Source organism: Panicum virgatum, chromosome 9K (genome assembly GCF_016808335.1).
Source record: "Panicum virgatum strain AP13 chromosome 9K, P.virgatum_v5, whole genome shotgun sequence".
In the NCBI taxonomy this organism is placed as follows: Eukaryota; Viridiplantae; Streptophyta; class Magnoliopsida; order Poales; family Poaceae; genus Panicum; species Panicum virgatum.
The window spans coordinates 32,930,555-32,951,098 of record NC_053144.1 but is presented as its reverse complement, the minus strand read 5'-3'; the positions used below and the strand labels follow the sequence as shown (position 1 = coordinate 32,951,098).

Below are 20,544 nucleotides of genomic sequence, written 5' to 3'. Positions count from 1 at the left end.
AGCTCGGCAGGGCCCTTTGCACGAGATGGACCTAGATCAGCACCTCATAAAGCAACCAAACACTGAGAAACTACATCCCAGGAGCCAGGCCAGGGCTAATGCAGCGAACCAAATGCATCCTAATTGCATCAGATCGGCCCGTTTTGCACAGACTTTCTTGAAGTTATGAAATGGTTCGAAACGCCCAAAATATGAGTTTAGGGTACAATAGGCTGCATCGGGTGCATTCGTTGCGATAAAATCTGACGCTACATCATGAAACAAAATTTTTTTTGTGCAGTAACAAAATGGTCCATCACATCGCAAAATATGAGTTTAGGGTCCAATGGGGTGGATTGGGTGCGTTCATTTCGAAAAATTCTGACGCGGCTTCATTGTACGAGCTTGTGCACTAATTGCGCCAGGTCAGCTCATTTTGCACCGACTTTCATGCTATAATGAAATGGTCCGAAGCACCCAAACCTTGAGTTTTGGGTGCAATGCGGTGGATCAAGTGCATTCATTGTGAAAAAATATGATGCGACTTTGTGGTATGAACTATTACATCAATTGCACCAGTTTCACTCGTTTTGCACCGACTTTTATGATGTAACAAAATAGATCGAAACGTTGCGAAATATGAATTTCGGGTTCAAAAATATCGATGCGGATTCATGCCATGATCTTGTCCATTAATTGCACCTGTTCGGATTATTGTGCACAATGTTTTGTGTAGAAATAAAACGGTCTGAATGCACGAAAATATGAGTTTATGGTTCAATGGTGGATCAAGTGTATTCGTTGCGAGAAATTCTGATGCGACTTTATGGCACGATCTTTTACTTTAATTGCACAAGTTCAACCTGTTTTGCACGGACATTCGAGTAGTAATGAAACAGACTGGAACAACACAAAATATGAATTTATGATCCAATAGGGTGGATCATGGTTTATCATATGTTTTGTGCAAAATAGTGGAATCCCTCAGTGAAGGTTATATAGTTTGTCTTTCACTCATGAATAAACTTTGATGCCCATGTGTACATAACTTAACACGTGCTCATATACACAGATTATGGGCCTGCTATGATCTGAAGAACGGAGGAAAGTTCATTGTCAGCAAATCCAGTTTTCTGTTCAAATATTCATTGTGCCGCGTTTCATTTGCTTAGGAATGTAGATCTCCATGCTGATGCTTTTTCACACACGCATATGGTTTCAGAAACATCCACATGTCCGGGGAAGCTTCCCTGTGGACCGTATCGTCTGTGCCTTGTCCCTAGCCTTTCTCTCCGCATTCCTCCTCTTCTCCTCCGCCGTCAACTTCGACGCTATAACCACCTTGTTGATCCTCGACATCTCCTCGTTGTACTCCACCAGGGCCTTAGTGCGCTTTCTTTCCGAGTCGCTCTGCAACATAAGAAATCTTAGCTCAATTTATTGATGTACAAAGTTATGTTTCAGAAACCTCATTTAATGGAGTAGAACGGAATGTTACGCAGTTATGTGGTGAATTAACCTCATCTTTCAGTTCCTTTTGCCGCCTGGCCTTGGCCTTCTTCTCTGCCTCCCATTCGGTAATAGTGTCCATGGTCTCGTTGTACCTAGCACGAATTGGTGGCAGACCAGTTGAATGTTGTCTTGAAACCAGTATTATAACAAATGATGTAAGCATCAAAAATAGGTCAACACATACCGCTTCTTGATTTTGGCCAACTTCTCCTTCTCCCAAGCTTCTGCCATCACTTCGACTTCACTGGAAAAGGCCATTCCAGGGGGGGTGGCAACTCTACTCTCTCTACCGGAATATGAGCTCATTGGCTTGGCCGTGGCGGCTGCTGTTGGTGGCAGCATCTGATTCCCTTCATCTTGCTCAAATTTCCTGCTTCCTTTCTTTTCAGGTCCTTTTCGTGGGAAACTAGCTTCCTTCTTTTTGCTTGGGGGAGAATCACTCAACACCTTATCCGCTACATTTTCATCAGATGAAATTGCACCTTCTGGCTTCTTCTGTGCCGGTCTTAACGGCCTCCTCACCGACACATTAGCTTAAATTCACTCAAATTGTGTCATTATTTGTGGATCGATTTTTTTCCAGCTATATAAAGTCAGAACAAAAAAAAGATGCTATACTTGTACCTCCTGGTTCGTCATCGTAGGCATCGTATATGGGCTCTTCCCTGCTAAACCATTTTGTAGATCGGCTGCCTTCAATAGGCCTTTTAAAGCTTTCACCTCTCTTGGGTGGTGACTTGGACTCGGGGGTTATCCGAGACTCACCAAGTGAAGCAGGCTTCTTTCCAGAGGTTACCTTATCCGCCATGGTCTTTCCTTCGGTTCCAAACTTGTCTGCAATAGGCTTCTCTTGAGACGCTAGTCTCTCCTCCTCTCGTGCAGCAATAGCATACGCCGCTGCTGCCACCGTGGCTGCATATGCTGCATCGTATTCCTCCGCATTACTCAATAATCCTAGACAGCAACGTCGCTAACATGGATCAGTCATTTCCCTCGACGATTTCATCAACCTCTTCAGCATCAATAAGATGTACTGTATCAGTTATTTCATTTTGTACCTCTACCAAAACTTGTGCTTTGCTGAGATGGAACTAGTGTAGTGTGGCCACCACCATGATCTTCCTGCCTCACCCCAGAAAACCTAACCCTGGAGACAGGAAACCAGTATTGCAAAACATTGTTGTGGGTTCCGACAGAAGATAAATGGTTTCTGCGGATGCTATTACTATGATATTGAAAATAACATCCTATGGCAGCTCCAGTTTGAGGATCATAAATCTCTTATGGAAGAACTAATGCTAGAAGAATAGAAAGCGAAGAAATCAAACAGCCGTAAAGGTTACAATTTGAGAAGCAAAATAGAGCGACGAATAGATGAAACTGTAAAAAGGTTTTCTTGCAAAGCTACCGCAGATGTTTCATGTCACCATCCATGGTGCAAGATCGATTTCTGAACAACCAAGGGCTCTTCGTATCTGTAATGCACTCCTCCGAATTCATAAACTTGAGTGGTAAGCTTTGCAGTTCACCACCAAGTTGCCTGCAAGTATGCATATATATAGAGAAAGGTTAAAGACAGTAAGAGATCGAAGGCATGAAAGGCCTTGTCTTTGAGAGAAGCAACGTTAGATAGGGTAAGAGAATCGCTTTGCCCTGTGGAAGTCTTTAAGAATCTCTCGGCCTTTTAGCTTGCTTCGCGTGTGATAGCTACTCTGCTACTGCCTGTAGATTCTTGTCTCCTTTATGAATTTTTTGATGTCTAACTTTTACCTTGCCGCGCCGGAAGTTAAATGTTGCTAATGAGTTGTTTGTGTTGGATTCCCTGATCAAGTTAAATCTATTTGACGTTCTCCTCAGCACTTTTGACCATTTCCGTACAAACTATCCAAGCCGCCTACTTTATTTTCAAAGTATTTATTCAAAACTCGCAAAACTATCCATTCCAATTAAATGATGAAACATTGATATGCTAGCTAGAGCCCACGGTAAAAGCATCATGTTCCACGGTTGAATTGACTCATGCAGCCTGTGCAGAAAAGTATTTAGTGCAAACCCTTCTTCGGTGGTATGTGAAAACTCTAAAAATATGTACCCAGAAGTTTTCAAAAAAAATTGACAGGACACACATCCGTAGTGTATCCATATTTATACTTTCTTTGCAAAACTTGTGATGCAAACTTGTTTTTGTAAAAATTCAAACGGAATTTTATCTTCTAGCGTACATGCACATGAAAATTGTTAATTTGGTATGATTTTTTTCTAGATTGATTCGCATCTCTACTTTAGCAACAAAATATATAAATGAATTCACTATGGATGTGTATCATTTAAATATTTTTTAAAAGTTTCTATATGGTTTTTCACGATTCCAACAAGTAGTTTGCACCGAATATTGTCTACATGGTGGTGGTGGGTAACATGCCGTGCGCTACATGTCTCCTTGCAAACCTAAGCTGCATGCAAAGTATGACAAGATATAACAGAATTTCAGTTCGGTAACATTTATGGTTTGTTTGGAAACACTCCACACCTAAAACAGCCACTTCTCTCCGCCAACTCCACTCCACTCCACCACTTAATATGGCTCCACTCCACGACTCTAAAAGGCCATCCCAACTCTTTTCGCCTCACTAGCCCAATTGCAAACTAGTGCCCCAACTAGGCCCACCATTCGACACCCCACTTCCATGCCCCAATCCTATACATCTTCCAAAAAAAAATTCTTCCCCCAACTTCCAATGTTTGAGATTCATGCAAACAATCTCAGCCCTTGGATACACTCAAACCCTATCTTCCTCCCTCCCCTTCCACTCTTCCCCCACCCTGCCACTGCCGTCGACCACCCGCCATGGTCCGCGTCCCCGACCGCCCTCCGCTTGCCGCCTGCACCCACTCGCATCGCGCCGCCCGTGTGCCTGCAGCTGTGAGAACCACTATCTGTGCTACACGTCGTTGCGCCGCCGTCACCGACCGCGCCCCCTGCTGCTCCGCGCGCTGTTGTCTTTGCAGCCGCCGCCGCCAGTGCGCCCTGCTGCTCCGCTCACTGCTGCCTGTGTTGGCCGCCGGCGCCAGAGAAGACGAGGAAAAATGTTGATTCAACATTTTTTAAACATTGATTCAACATTTTTCAAAGGTTGGCTCAACATTTTCAATATGTTGGTTCAACATTTTTTCACTAGATGGGCCTTAGTGCGTTTTATAGATGACTTGTTTAACCATCTTCCACAAGATATATAGGAGCCGAAATGTGTCTGGCGGCAGAGCTGCAACTGGTGGCAGAGAAGACAGCCTGCGGGAGGAACAAAACAGCGGCGACTTTCTTTTGGTGGGTAATTTTACCCAACTCCACCAACTCCAATTTTTGGTGGAGCACCTCTTGAGGAGCTCCACAAAAAAGTAGAGTGGAGCTAGTTTTTGATGGAGTAGAGTGGAGCAGTTAAACTTGTTTGGATATTTTTTTGTTGAGTAGAGCTAAAAATATGGAGTGGAGTACTCCCAAACACCCCTTTAGAAGCGTGTCTACAAACAGAAAACCCCTTCGCACGTCGTCATGCTATCCAAGCCTTAATTTTGAAGGCCAAACAATTTAAGAATGTTTGGATGAGCTAAAGTTAAATGCTAAATTTTGGCACATCTCTCTCAATCCTAACAAAACTTTAGCACATGCTCGTTCCATCCAAAAAAACAAGCCATTCTATGATTTAGAATTTATCCTAACAAATAAATCATATTACTCTATTTAGAAAGTGAATGGGCAATTTGGTGTTCCTGCCCTCATTGTGAAAGCTAATGGTGATTTTGCCCTACTTTTTTCGACTTTGCGATTTTACCCCTCATTTTTTAAAATAAAGTCTCTGTTTGCTCTACTTTAAACTCTGTTAGTTGAAGAGGTATTCAAAAAATTAAAAGAAATAAAAAAAACATCCTTGAGGCAGTGGAACCCCCGCGGCCGGCGCGGCGAACCCCTCCCACGCAACATGGGTCCCCGGCCACCGGAGTACGATGCTTGCTCACCTCTGCCCACCACCAGCCCATGCTCATCGCTGCACAGCAAGTGTTGTCACGGACTAAATTGAGGCTTCAATCGATGGAGAGGAACGAGAATCGCAGTTGCAGAGGGGCTGGATATTTAGAGATTTGTTTGCTCGTTCCTTGAAAGAAATTGCGGTGATTTGGTTGCTTGATTTTGTGGATGAAACTGATTAATTGGCTTAATTATTTTTGGGAAATAAACTGATTTGTTTGATTTTCTGGATAAAAAATCTGGTTTGAATTTGCTTGAGAAAAATTGTTTTAAACCTATCAAAATGTTGTCCCCTTCTTTTATTCAAAATAAGAGTAAAATCACCAAAATCTCATAATAGTAGGGATAAATCTACAAGGGTAAATTGATCTTTTCGTAGCAATTTTAATACTGTTAACTGGTTTTCAGAGAATAGGGGCAAACGCTTCCTTCATTTTCAGAAAACAGAGATAAATTCGCACAATTCAAAAAGTAGGCAAAATCAACATTTCACTTCAAAACAGGGGAAAGAACGGCAAAGCCCCCATGTAAATGTGTATGTAAAAATCAATTAATGTCAAATATGAATAATGAATAAGGTTAAACATGATTATTTTATCTTGTTAATTTGTCTTAGAATTTCTATGATTTGTTTTTGAAATGGAGAGAGTATTAGCACTTGTACTCGTGCTAAAGTTTTTAATTCTCATCTAAAATTCAACCCAGTCCATTAACACTCAGCATTTGGATGGATTAGTGCTAAAATTTAGCACTTCCGGCATTAGCACTTAGATCCAAATGGAACCTATATAACACCCAACCATGACCTGGAACACATTACCAGGGCAATGGCAAAACACATGACAGATTTGATTCGAAGTTAGAAAATGCTTCACGTCCAGTCGCCCAATAGCAAGCGCAGAGGATCCAATTTACTAACTTCTTAGCACATAATACACACAAAAACGTCGGGTTAATTTGGCATTGCATTCCATAAAATCAAAGTTTACGCATACTCAGCACAAGGACTGCTTGACAAGAGTGCCAGACTAACAATCTGCAACCGCCTTAGATATATCTAGCACAAAAAAAATGCTACATTAAATACAATCTCCATCCCGTTCCAAGCATAGGGGCAGCACAGGCAACTGAACACAGAAGCTTCAATGTGTCGAGGTGGGGTTATAACGAAGATGCTGCTCATAGTATTCTATAAGCTGCAAACGAGAAAGATAATTGTTGTGGGGTGATAATTCATTTTTCCTTCAAGTGAAATGAGAAGATAATGAGGGCATACCACTAAGGGCTCCTTAGCTTTCAACTGCTTGTCATCTACTAATACTTCTGTTCCATCAGACCTGTTCATCATGTTGATGGAAGTGTATAAGAGAAACACATGTATGCCAATGAAAACAATCGCACTTAAGCAAACAGAAGTTTTTTAAAAAAAAACTAAAACAAATAGAAGTTTTGTAGTGCTAGTAAAAAATATACAGAACCAGAAATCACATGGCACGCTCAACTGCAACAACACTGCAGGATGAAAAATTCAACATGCCATAACAACAACTACCTCTGTCCTGAATATATGGGATTCTGGCCATGCACCTGTACAAGTACTTGTCCAGGTGCTTGCTAGAAGCCTACAATCCCTTAGATTTCAGGACAGAGATAGTAGATAGGATGATTGCTGGTCATGATAACAGCCAGATACCCGCAAAAAAAATGATAACAGCCAGATAATCTGACCCATAATTGCGTACATTTGATAACCTGATTGATATGCTACTTCAAAATCCATGCAACATCTATTTTGGCAAAAGACCAAGGATTGCAAATATATTTGAAACACATTTCCAAAGCTGACTGCAACAATGTATATAGAGCTGGAAAAATTGAACGATCATGCAATTTATTCGAAGGGACAAGGACAAACTCATTACCAATGTTATGTCCAGCCCATTAGGGCCAATGTTTCCTAGGGCTGGCTCGGTACAGTTCACGTGTGTAGTACCGCGCTGTAATGTTCATGACAGTCCCAGGGTGAGTCTGTCTGTTAGAGATTCTTCTGAATTGTCATCTGTTTCCTTAATTCTGGAGATAGGTTCCTTACAGGTCAAGTCATCCCATCTATATACAGATGGGGTTTGTATCCACATACACACCTCAAAGGCAGGGATAAGGGAGCTAACCCTAATAGATTGGTATTATTCTTGCTTAATCAGAATGGATACAAACCCCATCTGTATATAGATGGGATGACTTGACAACTAACGAACCTACCTCTAGAATCTATACTATAAAAGTTGAACTTGAAACCCTTTCTCACTAAGATTACACCCACCGTACTCCTCACGGAGGCTCCACTTGCCAGTGTGGAAGGTTTGATGAAAGGGGGGTGAAGTCCTACTTTTTTGATAGAAAGAAAATATTTCCACTCACAAGCTAAAACGTTTTTCAACAAAACCTTCTACATACCCACACGGTGTACCCCCCGCATGGATCACACTCACACGCGCAATTAAGGGAGAAAATTGATCCTCACATAATTCTTTCCTTATGAACAAATAGGATATAAAGTAGTATAAATGGAACGGGCATAAATTAAATAGTATAAATTATTTCCATAGTAAATAAATCAAGATATATTATCAATTAATCAAGGGGCAAATTAGAGGTGCCCTGATTGCCGCAGTAGCCTTTCCAAAGCATGATGTCTCCTTGCCCTCAATCCCCGCACCTATAAAGCCATACACCTGTAGGGTTAATCATTCACCCCATTGTGGCCGCTGGCGCGCCAAGAAGCTGCTACCACCCGATTTCGTCTTCTGAGACAGGACCTCTCCGCTGATCAGAAAGTGGCTTAACCTGTGCCAAGCATCTGATGCCACAAGAGCAACATGATGTCGCATGCAACGCCAAAGTCTGCCTTCTGCCCATGTTGCAAAGTTTGTTGTGATAGCAATTTTATTTTGTTGGTTAAGGAGGTGCTGTTAGTCAGGGCATTGAAATCATGTCTTAGGTCACCGGCATCCCACATTGTCTGCGTTTCCCTGGTTGTTGCCGCCGGCGTTCCCTCATTCTCTCTGCCCGTCCTAATGTCACACATTGCATGGTCGTCGGCACCAGTGCCTATTATCCTGGAGGTCAGCAGCAGTCACCTATCCTAATCCCAACATGTTGTCCTGATCGGGATTGCTGGGTATATACATAATACTTTCACAAATTTTTATTCAGTTATTTTACCCACCAATTTGGACCCTCCTTTTTTTCCTCCATGGAAAATGTTGCGGCTGATGTGCTAATGTTGATGCCCCTGACTGTACGAGTGCAAACTGGGGCACATAAAAAAGGACACGGACAAGTCAGAAGGGAGCGGATCGGAGTCTGACGTTTTCCAAATCAGCAGCCTTCAATCTCTGCGATTCCTCTCTATTTGGTTACTTTCCTTCCTTGGTGTTTATGAAATTAAATATTTGATTCCTTTACTTCCTCTACGTTTATGGAATTAAATATACTACATGCATGGAACTAATTGGCTCCAAATAAACTCATGTAAACTCCAATCGGTAACAAACCAGGCTACGTATTCCTTCCTATTAGCGCTGGCTCACCCGTCCCTCACCCATAAACATCCACGTGAAAACAATATGCTTCCATATTTAATCAAGGGTTGTCTTATAAGATACTAAATGTTGCTTCTGTTTTAGACTTTTAGATAGCAAATACATTATTCCATCACAACAAATGAGAATTTTTTTAGTAGTAGTTCGATGCAATGTTTTTAAACAGTTTAACTTTAAACACATGTCTATGGCATGTGCATCTCCACTAGTTAATGAAACAGATAACAACTTAGACTAATCTAACTTAATCTCGAACAGACAGATCCACCTTGGGACCGGTGTGACCAGTACCTCACCGCCCCTAGGAAACCTAGTTTGGCGTTGCTACTTTGCATGGGCCCTAATGGGCTGGACATGAAAACCAATGCTTCATAGTAACCCACAACAACAACCCCTCAAAAAAAAGTAACCCACAACATAACCATATTGCATAATTTGGAACATGTCACCATTTGTCACTTCTATTGAATTTTGGCTCCCTGAGAGTAGGGTTTCATACAAAAAAGCAAGTTCATTCTGGGAACATAATCCCATAAGGGTCAACCGGAATCTCTAAATACATAGTTTAAGCTCACAAGTTTCCAAAAGAAAAACGTTAGAGAAAAACTAACATTTCAATATTCCTATCAAGCTAGGTAATTCTCGTATCTTGGAGGCCATTTCCAATCCAAAGGACCACAAATAGCTAATAGCAATGTAAACATTTGTTACTATACACATTTGGTAGTGAAGTGGTCCTTCCATACCCGATTATGATCTTTACTATTTGATGATACCAATGTATTTGTTAGAAAAAAATTAATCACATAAAAAGTATGTAATCCCCAAAAATGAGGTACAATAAGAACCTAATAATATTGGCCTAACTACATTGTCAAATCTCTTCCATAGGAAAATTAAGATCTTAAATATTACAATAAAAAATTAAAAATTTGAATGTTTAACTTTGGACAATCAAGATACACCCAGGATTAACAGATTAAGGGACCGATTGAAAAAAATAGTATACAAGAAGTAATACGTAACAAAAATATCAAGAACGCCCTTCACCTCATCCTCTCCATATCTGACCTAGCTTCACATTCAACATTAAATTCACTAAAAAAACTCTACTACAAATTTCCTAATGGTTAAGATAATGCATGGACATTGATCTGCATAGGCAGAGATAAGCTATTTGAGATTTAGATTAGTTCACATATTTCATTATCAGCTACAGCTCAAGGCGTTAGAACAAGACATTAAGAAGGCGACACAACAATACAAAAGAATTTGGATGAATAATTATGGGTCCTGTTACCATACAATTCCAAAAATGGTTCAAAGGATGCACCATATTTTTTAGGCGACTAACATGGAGGGCAGTAAACCGAGCACTATAGTCTGAGAACTGGTGTTATTAGTATTGCATAAAGTATGCTTTCTTGTGGACTTGCGATATTTCTTTAATTAGGCAAGGAACAACCGCAAAATACAACAAAGAATCAGTAAGTGAAAATTAAACTTGGTAGAGAGCTGCTAAGACCAATGAACTAAAGAAGAAGGTATATCATTATTCACCTGAGTGCCTTGAACGTTATTGCAACTTGCTGCACGCCATCCAAAACAGTAGCAAAATAGCGCACTGGCTTGATGATCTTGAGGATCTTAGGATTATGAATTTGGCTAGCAGAGTCCCCCCCCTTGTTCTTATCACCAGTTTCTCCTTCTGTGGAATCAACATACTCATTGCCTGGCTTGTCACTTGTGTGATCACGAACACCTCCTTGCTCTTGTATTGCTGCTTCATCCTGTTTGAACCTCCTAACACATCCAGACTTACGCTTCTTTGCACCAGTTATCTGGCCACCTTGAGATGGGAGTGCTCGTACTGAATTTTCCAACTTTGATGGACCATTTGCAGGGTGATGCTCGTCTTGTTGGTCAGTCAAGCTAACAGATAGAGGAACCCCTTGTGATGGAAACCCAACTGAAACCACACCAGAACTACCCTCCTGTACTACTCTTTGCCCAAGCACATTCACTGATGCCTCGAGTTCACCAAACAAGGTCTTGTTACCATTATTACAGGCTCTCCTACTACTTGTCCTGCAGGGCAATTTCTTGGGCTCTGGGGCATGAGGTCCAGTCATATATCGGGCCTCCGACCGAGGTGGGCGACCCCGTTTTCCACGAGAAGAGTTAGGATCTGATGTTAGAGTAGTTGCAGTCTTACGTTTCCGCTTCCGAGAGGACCTTGGCGACCGTGACCTGCATTGAACAAACCACCAGCACAATAGACAATGTCATCTTCTGTAAATTTGAAAATAATGCTAGAATTGCTTCACATTTATACCTCTTATCAAAAGCATCAACAATGTCCGAGCAAGCCTTCAGGTTTTCAAGGGGTTCCCATGTGTTAGCACTATCCGGCCATCCCCGCCTTATAAATGACATCGGATTGTTAGGGATATAGAATTCAGTTTTCAATCGGTAGTCCACAATCAAGGAAAGAAAGAGCAATCAGGCATTACACAATGAATCTATTGAACGAACTGGAAATGAAGTTAAAGGAATACATGACTCAATGCCTGCCAAATTTGACCACCAAATTGCAAGATGCAGCAACATACGCTCTACTCTATTTAACAGCACAAATAAAAGAACTTCTGAAGAACATTGCCACATTGCCAAACCGCCATTCTTGAGTGTCGAGTTCACAACTTAACATCGACACGGCACTAGAAACGTCCCGAGAGCATGGACAGAGGGTAGATCGACGGAACCAAGCCATGCTAATAATCGAATGCAGAACACCACCAGCAGATTAAAATCATAGATCAGACAAGGAAAAGCATTCCACAAAACAACGAAACTTTCCAGAGGAATTCAACTCAACCCGATTCTTCGATCCCCATCCAAGACGCAAATGTAGCGCAGTAAACACCAAACCAGGCCCAGAAGCAACAATGGGGCGAGAATCCGCACTACTGAGTGAGTATCTACGAAACGCAACGCAATCCAAGCAAGAATCAAGTAGTATGCAGCGCTACAAGTAACCGGGAAATAAAAAAACGGAGAGAATAGATTGGGAGAGGAAGCGGCGTGACTAACCACTTGACGAGGTACTGGAGCTGGCCCTTCCGGAGGCGGCGGCGGCGGATGGCCTCGATCTCGAAGTAGCCCTCGGCCAGCTTCAGCGGCTCCATGGCGTCCTGCGCCGGCGTCTCCGCCTCGGCCCCTGCCCCAGCCTCAATCTCCTCACCTTCCCCTTCCTCCGTCTGCTCCTGTTCCTCCCCATCTTCCTCCTCGCCCTCAGTCTGTTCCTCCGCCTCTTCTTCGTCCTCCTGAGCCTCCGCCAGATCGCCGGAATCCTTCCTGCTCCGGCGCATGGCGAACTTGCTTCAACTCGCCGCGCCGGCCACACGTTCGCCTGGTACTCCCCAAATCGGTGGCGGATCTTGTTCAGATTTTTGCTGATGAGCGCTCTGGTTGTTGTAGCCGCCTTTTCTTAGGTATTTGGGAGGAACAGGGCAAGGCTCTGTACGGCGTGACGAGAGCCGGACAAGGCTGCTTCACGATATTAATCCGTTTGAAACGCCTAACATGATAATAATGCATATTATAAGTCTATTATAACAGTACAAATATTGTATAATTTTTTTAAATTTAAAAACGATAAATAAATAGTTAGCATTTTTCAGCTCCTATCTTTCTTAAGATAAAACTATATGCCTTAGCATTTTTCAGCTATTGTGGCTTAATAAATTCACAGTTTCAAATAATAATATCGTTTATTATTATTTGAGCAGCGTGCTAGACTACTACTGCTAGCATGGAGATTTAGCAGAAAAAAGAGCCAAGCCAACTATATAGAGTGTGCTAGAGATGAAATATAAAATAAAGTTTGCATTTTAAATCAATTGAAGTAATACTTATAGTACAACACCAATATAGAGCACTTTGGATAATTTAAATTGATATTCTGGCACAACAAATGCTAAGGCTGGATAACGAGCTGAGCTGGCTCGGTGCGTTAAAAGCATAAGCTGACTTGTTAAGCTCATGAGCTGGGCACATCAATTTTATCCGGATCAATCCAGGCCGCAAAAAACTACTATCGATATCGATCCACTCCAAGGAACAAATCAACAAAAAGAGCAGTTCTCGTTGCTTCGTTTCAGCAATAAAAGCTACCTGTACAAATTGAGTTGATCCCTGCAACTCTTTATCATAAGAACAAGTTTGCGTTGAAGGCTAAAATTGGCAAATACTATGGCCGCCCGGTAAGTCTGTGTAGTCCGAATACAGTTAGAATTTGTGATTTAGAGTCTTATTGTAAATATAAAGGTTACGGCCGATTGAGGATTTTTAACCACAATCGAATCAAAACAGTTCTCTTTATCTTATTTTCCAAACCCTAACTTTTCCAAACATTTTGTTGTTCTTTACTTGTCTCTACGGCATTCAAAGGCGTCTTGAGTCGCCTGCCGATCTCAAGACAACCCTAGTTCTTCGAGCTCTGACGGAATCTATCCCGAGCTTGAGGTTCTAGGTCTTCAAGAAGGTCTCTGTGTCCAACCGGTCTGACCGGTTGGCGCAACCGGTCTGACCGGTCGCCGGCGTCCTTCGCTGGTGCTGCGATCATTTGCGATCCGCGCATTCTAGTTCTTGTGTGTTGACCAGATCAGCGTCAACATACTTTTTGACGACTCCGCTTGGGAAGAAAAGATCTACATCGGTTTCGATGGCCGGTGAGAAGCCAGATCTTTCCAAGGTAGATGCAGCTAATGCCATCAACGTCAAATACAAAGAGCTACCTGAGGAGCACCATCAAACGCTCGAAGCCGAACTCAAATGGCAGAACGATGAGATGAAGGCGAGGTTGTTGTCATGCTATAGTAAGACTCAACAAGGTGTGGTCGCGAGGGAAAAATTCGTCAAGTCGTCAATCCCATCTACTAATACACCTATACTTCTCCTGTCCTCGATGTAAGTTATCCTTCCCAAGATTTTTATACTAAGTTAATATCTGATATTGGGGAGAAGATTGATGCCTCTCATCAGTATGTATAAGATGTGATTCTTGATCTTTCTGAGAGTATGGACAAGATTGATAAGGGTAAATCTGTAAACACTGCCTATTCCACCAAAGATCTTTCTCCTGATTCTGCAGCACATACATCTACAACTGAAGTAAAATATGGGATGCCACCGAATTATTTCGCTGGGCAAACACCACAACCAGACGCAGTTTGGCCATCCAAGGCCGAACTGGTCAGACCGATCGCACCGACCGTCAGACCGGCGCCTCGACGTCTGCAGCGGTCAGACCGGTGCTATGGCGCTAGCCTCAGCGTCTACCCCTGCACTTGCACCAATTCCAAATTCGGCTACCCCTGGCCAAATAGATGAATTGGAAGGCTTTGTACCTCAGTACACTACTAAATCCTACGGCAAGTCACCTTTTCCACTCGCCATGCCACATGATGTTTGGGATGATTTGATTAAGATTAGTCCCCATTATGCTACACATACGATGAGTACCATTGATCCAACGGTGAATCGTCTAGCCCGAACATCAATGAGCAGTAATTACAAGACCGATCTTGCTAGGATGAAGGCAGACTTGAGTACTATGCTTAGTACTAAACTTAGTTAATTGGGCATTGATCCTGGTAAAAATTGGTTATACCAACGACCGTACCCCAATGCTTTCGATTTGGTTCCTTATCCTACAGGGTGGCGCATTCCCTACTGCATTAAATTTAGTGGGGACAATAATTGGTCAACTTGGGAGCACATTAGTCAATATGTGACTCAACTTGGTGAGGCTAGTTCCAGTAAATCTTTGTGGGTGTGTTTGTTTTCTTTATTTTTAACTAGGACTACTTTTTCTTGGTTTTCTACAATATCCCGGAATTCGGTCCGCTCTTGGATCGAATTGGAGCAAAAATTTTATGATCATTTTATAGTGGGGAAAATGAAGCTAAATTGATGGATTTGACATCAGTTAGACAAAGTAGAGATGAATTTGTTGCTGATTATTTTAAAAAATTTAAAGAAATTAAAAACTGATGCTTCAATCTGTCAATGTCTTATAAGGATTTGGTAGATATTACTCTTGGTGGTTTGCGCTCACATTTGAAAGAAAAGCTCGATGGGTTTGATTTTTATAGTATTAATACTTTACAACTTCAAGCTATGAACCAAGAGTACAAGTTTAAAAATTCTAAAGATGCATATAAACCTCATCGTTCGAATATACAAGTTGTTGAATATGATTCTGATTTATCGAACGATGAGGATAAAGAGGTTTACACTGCTGAATTTGTTTGGCCATCCGCGGCCAAACCTTGTTCTTGTGCATCGCTTAAGCTGACTCAAAAGAGTCGGAAAGAGGAAATGAAATTTACTTTTGATGTCTCTAAATACTATCATATGTTTGATGAATTATTGCGTTTAGGACATATAAAGATTTCTCATGTTATACCACCGCTTGAGGAGTTAAAGCGGCGTGCATATTATAAATATCATAATTCTCATTCTCATGCAAATAACTACTGTAATGCCTCCCATCGCCAGGGTCAATCGGCCATGAACGAAGGACGATTGATTTTTCCTGAGATGAAGATTGATAAGACACCCTTTGTCAGACCCGAGGCAGCGGGACTATTCACAGCCGTGAAATATTCTAGAGTAATGGATAGTGCATGGAATATACCTTACCTCTTCTAACTACTCGTACGATAGTAGGACTAGCTGAAGTACATGAAAACTACTCGACCACAATGAAGTAGAACTCTAACAATACTCGGCTAGGACACTCCATGTAACCCTGTCCCCCCAGAATATATACGGGCGGGCATGGACTCCTCCAAGACATCGAACAACACTTAAGGCAATACAAACCACCACATAGGACGTAGGGTATTATGCTCCGGCGGCCTAAGCCTGTCTAAATCTTTGTGTTCCTTGCACCATTATGTTCTGATCTCGGCGAGTCCCTGTCGGTGTTTTACCATCGGGTTCTCCGAGGGGTATCCCGAGGAGAGTGGTTATGAGTAGGGACTTGCCGAGATCAGAACGCGATGGTGCAAGGAACACAAGGATTTAGATAGGTTTAGGCCGCCGGAGCGTAAAACCCTACGTCCTGTGTGGTGGTTTGTATTCCCTTAGGTGTTGTTCGATGTGTGTTGTCCCTTTTGGAGGGGTCCCTGTTCGCCCTTGTATGATCTAGGGGAAGAGGTTTACATGGAAAATCCTAGTCGGGTTCTGTTTGGACCCTAGTCCGAGGAGTTCGGCTAGTTTCCGTGTACATCGACTAGTTCTACTCCTATTCGAGTAGATACAATAGAGGTAGGGCGTATCCATGTGTTACTCCCTACTCTAGAATATTCTGTGCCTATGGGCAGTCCCGCTATCCCGGGTCCGACAAGCTCCCGAGCTCTTCGTAGTCGAGTCCTGCAGGCATTGAGTGCTTCTGAAGACGTTCGTCGGGTGCTTCGAGAGCTTTTGGACTTCTGTCTGGGCAATGAGTGCTTTTGGATGCTCCTGGAGCAGGTTGACCGTCCTTGGAGTCCATCGAGCACTTCGAGAAGTCTTCCGAGTGCTTCTTCGATTGCATCGAGGCTATGAGGTGCTCACGCCCCAAATCCGTCTCGATATATGGTGCGTGATGTACTCGCACTCCATATGGAGTAGCCCCCGAGCCTTAGTTTGATTTGATAAATCAAGCTGGGGATCAATTCAATCCTCTATGTCCTATAAATTTTCGTTTGGAGCTTGAAATGTTTTCGAAAAAGATGCCTTTTATGACACGTATCCCGCAGCCCCCAAGCCTTGAATTCAAATCCGTGATTTGGGGTTAAGGGTCCAAGAGATCGTATCATATTCTTTGCAATCTTTCTGAAGTCAGCAGTGCTGTAGCGAATCTTCTGAAAAGGTGGCTCTGCGATGTACTGTGTACCCGTGGGTTCACATGGCGAGTACTACTATGGAATCTTTTCTGTTTCGCCCGTGACCTGCCTTGTCCTCTGGTGTCATGGTGTGTACAACGGCCCCATTGCTTCTTCTATTTAAGCAGGGTCCGTGGCATTTGTTTCTTCAATCTTGCAATTGTAGTTATGGGTTCTATGTGGTGTTCTTCGCTGGAGAGTACTCGACCTCCTAATGAAAGTAGTCGATTCGTCTTGGTAGGTGCTTGTTGGTACCCTGTAGCAGGGATACCCACTCCTACTGTAGTAAAGGCAGGACTCGCATAGTCATCCGTAACTACGCCATAAGGGGCGGAGCAGCCGGGCCCCACGGGTCAGGCTCTTACCTCACCGGGCCAACGGCCCCGGACCCGCTCCCTGCTTTGGGATGGGTCCGGTGACGCCACGTGTCCCTAAGGAGGGGAAGCTCCGCACCAACAGCCGAGGGCTAGGACCCCCATAGGGATCCGAGACCTCCCTGCGTCCGTCCGGACCTCCCACGCGCGTAGAACCAACATACCGCCGGGGCGGGGTCCGGGGCGCCACGTGTCCCCCAGGCGCAGGCGCGGGCGCTGGAAGACTCGCCCACCCACCTCATTCAATGCGGGTGGTTGAGGCGTGCTCTGCCACCGCGGCACGCGGGGCAGCCTTTGTCAGGCCTCACTGTAGACCGCATATTACCGAGGTACACAGTGCAGCCGCATGCGCCGCATCCGCGCAGATCCCGTCTGCCGCATTAAATGGATACGATGGCACGGCACCTTTTCATCATACCGCCTACGCCGCAAGCTACACGGCCCGTCAGCTACGCTGCAGGCAACGCCGCAAGCTACACCCTGGCGCCGTTTCGACAAGACAGGGCATGGCTATGCCGGACGGAGGATTCGCACGGGCAGAGAAAGGAAATCCAGGAATGAGATCTCCGTCGCCTGCAATGCCATAATGTCTGTACAATATGTCATTTTATACTACATCGTTGGGCCCACCTGTCGGGGACTCAACGGCCATGTACGTGCCTCCCTTGAGATATGTTGACGCTCCTTAGCGCCCCGATTTGTATACCGCAAGTACATGGTTCGTGTAGCTTTTCCCTTAGAGTATTCCCCCAAGGTTTATCAATCCGTGGATCGACAAAGAACTACCTAAGGTTTTCCATCTAATCTAATGGATCTATCCTAACATGAAGCATTGATTGCATATAAAGGGTAAACCTTTAATAGATATGAGTGATATGTAAAGGTTGATCTCATCCATGAACATAGGCTTAATCATAGCAAAACCAAAGATATGACTAGGCCTATCGTCATCTAGTTGTAGTTCAAGCTAACGAGCGGATAAATCATGCATCTCAATCAAAAGCATCTTTAAACTCAAAATCTCCAATCCGATCCCTCGATACCCAACCTACTAAGTGGCAACGGCCTGTCACGACGCCACCCCTTTCAACGGGATACCCTGAAGCAAGTCGAACCCCCTTTGGTAGTTCTGCCATGAACCTCTAGCCACCATGACTACAAGATCACGCTAAGCGATCTATCTCGATAATAGATCTAAGATGAAGCAAACCCAAAGAGAAGAACGAAATCGAAAGAGGAGAACATGATCGCTAATAGATTCGGAAGACATGATTATCATTACTCACATAATAGATTCGTTTGGATCATCACCGCCATGTGCACACCATCGATGAATCCAACTAGCTCTTGAACTCCGCCATGGCACAACCACGCAGGGATTAAGCAAAGCAAATGAAGATTTAAGGAAGGATTCCCTATCATATCCTTTCCTCGAAGATATCTCCAAGATAACGACGTCCAAAGGGGTGCAATCGTGAAGGACATAAACTCTAGAAGATGCGAGGAGTCTACACGCGAAAATGAGACCGAGGCGGGCCCGAAAGAGGGTAGGCCGGCCGGCCTAGGCCCATGAGGCCGGCCGGCCTAGACCGTTTCCGAGGCGGATGATTCTGAATCAAATTTCAACCTGGCCAGGGGAACCTAGACCACACGCATGGGGATGGACTTCGCTCCCGCCCACGCTACAGTTCCCCTTTCTTTCTAGTCCGTGGATCTGGGTCACCCTCCCCGACTACAGAGCCCGACATCTCTGCACCCGTATGTCCGGACAAAAATAAAACCTACTTCTACTAAGAGGGTGAAGGGTCGTTCCACTCGCCGGTCCAATCAGGTACTTAAGCTTACCGATTACCATATTTCTTGGCATGTGGCTAGTACTTTCAAACGCTTAACGAAATGAGCCACACACCACGACCTTAACCATTTTTACTACACCAGCGGGGTATCACAACTACACAACCCCGCCCGTTGTCCTTATATTTCAGCAGGAATTATAGTCAGTCAACTCCTATAATCTCGTGAAAGGCAGGAAACCTCTCAACTTTTACCATACCTAGTTAGCATGGCAACTAGTCGATAAAAAGATCCGGGTATCAAACATAGGTACCTAGGTATCATGCATCTAAGGTTTTCGATCAACGCCTAGAAAACTTAAATGCTTGAAATAAAATTATTACAACATTATAAATAGCTAGATGAATAATAACTCGGAAAATAGTGGGATTATGCACCGGGGCTTGCCTTCTTGGGCACTGTTCAAAAGTAGCCTTGGGCTCTTCCGAACATTGGTTCGGGTCTTGATTCAAGTCAGTATAATTAAGAGAGACACTCTCTGGAGTGGTAGTATTCGCGGGCACCAATTCGTAATCACCGTCGAGTAGATTTACCGTTTCTATATGCATACATAAATGATATTGTTACAACATGATATAAACATATTTCTTTCCTTCACTATAAAGTTGTAGTCCGATATAGCATGTATTTGTTGTGGTGGTCTTAGTTAACTTTATTTTCTAGGCAATCGTTTATAGAGTAGTTCTTAAATTCACTTTACTTCATAAAAGAGCTGTGTGGCGGGTTTTATATTAAATGTAAACACTTAGTTGTTTGACTTTTTAACTTCATAAGTTAGGATTAGTTTTTGGAGCTACAATTTTTATGTAAGGTACTTCATCTACTTAGCTACTTCCAGTAAAAATTTCAAGCAAAAACAATAAAGCATATAGCCATGAAAATTATCCAAAGCTGAGCATGTATTAATGAAGATGTATTTATCCAGACTAAACTACACTAGCTCTGGAGTTCAAAATTTAACAGCAACAACTAGACACGATGTGTGCTGAACTGTAATTTTTCCAAATTTAATCTGCGCATATAACAGGAGATATAACATCGGCAAATTTAACATGCATTGATCAAACTTAAATTCTACAAAGAGTTCTACCAGGTTTCTGCACATAAAAAATTTGAAGTGCTTTATTTGGACTCTAATCTGAATTCCCCACTTCCATCTTCGCCTCCGTATATTCCAATCTAGTTAATGCGGCGGGTCCCACAAGTCGACGCCGCTACTACTGTTCCCGCGCTAAAAAACCGAGGAGACGTGGCGGAAC

At 43.1% G+C, this 20,544-nt stretch overlaps 2 protein-coding genes across 3 annotated transcripts; both read right to left on the bottom strand.

Annotated features, from left to right (window-relative positions):
* Positions 1–954: 954 nt before the first annotated feature.
* Positions 955–3,054, bottom strand: LOC120651274. Its single transcript, XM_039928733.1, has 6 exons — positions 2,900–3,054; positions 2,550–2,638; positions 2,116–2,445; positions 1,676–2,024; positions 1,499–1,583; positions 955–1,389 (listed from the first exon to the last, which is right to left on the bottom strand). The coding sequence occupies exons 1-6, from the start codon at positions 3,043–3,045 to the stop codon at positions 1,198–1,200; spliced, it is 1,191 nt and encodes a 396-aa protein (XP_039784667.1). The 5' UTR covers positions 3,046–3,054; the 3' UTR covers positions 955–1,197.
* Positions 3,055–6,379: 3,325 nt separating this feature from the next.
* Positions 6,380–12,666, bottom strand: LOC120651271 (probable chromo domain-containing protein LHP1). 2 transcript variants are annotated; one of them, XM_039928732.1, is made up of 5 exons: positions 12,214–12,664; positions 11,456–11,542; positions 10,681–11,370; positions 6,792–6,852; positions 6,380–6,711 (listed from the first exon to the last, which is right to left on the bottom strand). In XM_039928732.1, exons 1-5 carry the CDS (start codon positions 12,489–12,491, stop codon positions 6,658–6,660), a joined length of 1,170 nt encoding a protein of 389 aa, XP_039784666.1. In that variant the 5' UTR covers positions 12,492–12,664; the 3' UTR covers positions 6,380–6,657. The 2 variants fall into 2 exon arrangements, with proteins under 2 accessions (XP_039784666.1, XP_039784665.1); XM_039928731.1 differs by having other exon boundaries at positions 6,380–6,852; positions 12,214–12,666.
* Between the last annotated feature and the right edge of the window lie 7,878 nt (positions 12,667–20,544).

What these genes read in the sequence shown, in the direction of transcription:
- LOC120651271 (XM_039928731.1), bottom strand. Translation starts at nt 12,491, where the DNA reads ATGCGCCGGAGCAGGAAGGATTCCGGCGATCTGGCGGAGGCTCAGGAG. An exon ending in GTTGATGCTTTTGATAAGAG is followed by an intron (nt 11,371 to 11,455) that starts GTATAAATGTGA and finishes TGTTCAATGCAG; the next exon opens with GTCACGGTCGCCAAGGTCCT. An exon ending in ATAACGTTCAAGGCACTCAG is followed by an intron (nt 6,853 to 10,680) that starts GTGAATAATGAT and finishes CATGATGAACAG; the next exon opens with GTCTGATGGAACAGAAGTAT.
- LOC120651274 (XM_039928733.1), bottom strand. Translation starts at nt 3,045, where the DNA reads ATGCATACTTGCAGGCAACTTGGTGGTGAACTGCAAAGCTTACCACTC. An exon ending in CTACGATGACGAACCAGGAG is followed by an intron (nt 2,025 to 2,115) that starts GTACAAGTATAG and finishes AGTGAATTTAAG; the next exon opens with CTAATGTGTCGGTGAGGAGG. An exon ending in TTGGCCAAAATCAAGAAGCG is followed by an intron (nt 1,584 to 1,675) that starts GTATGTGTTGAC and finishes AATTCGTGCTAG; the next exon opens with GTACAACGAGACCATGGACA.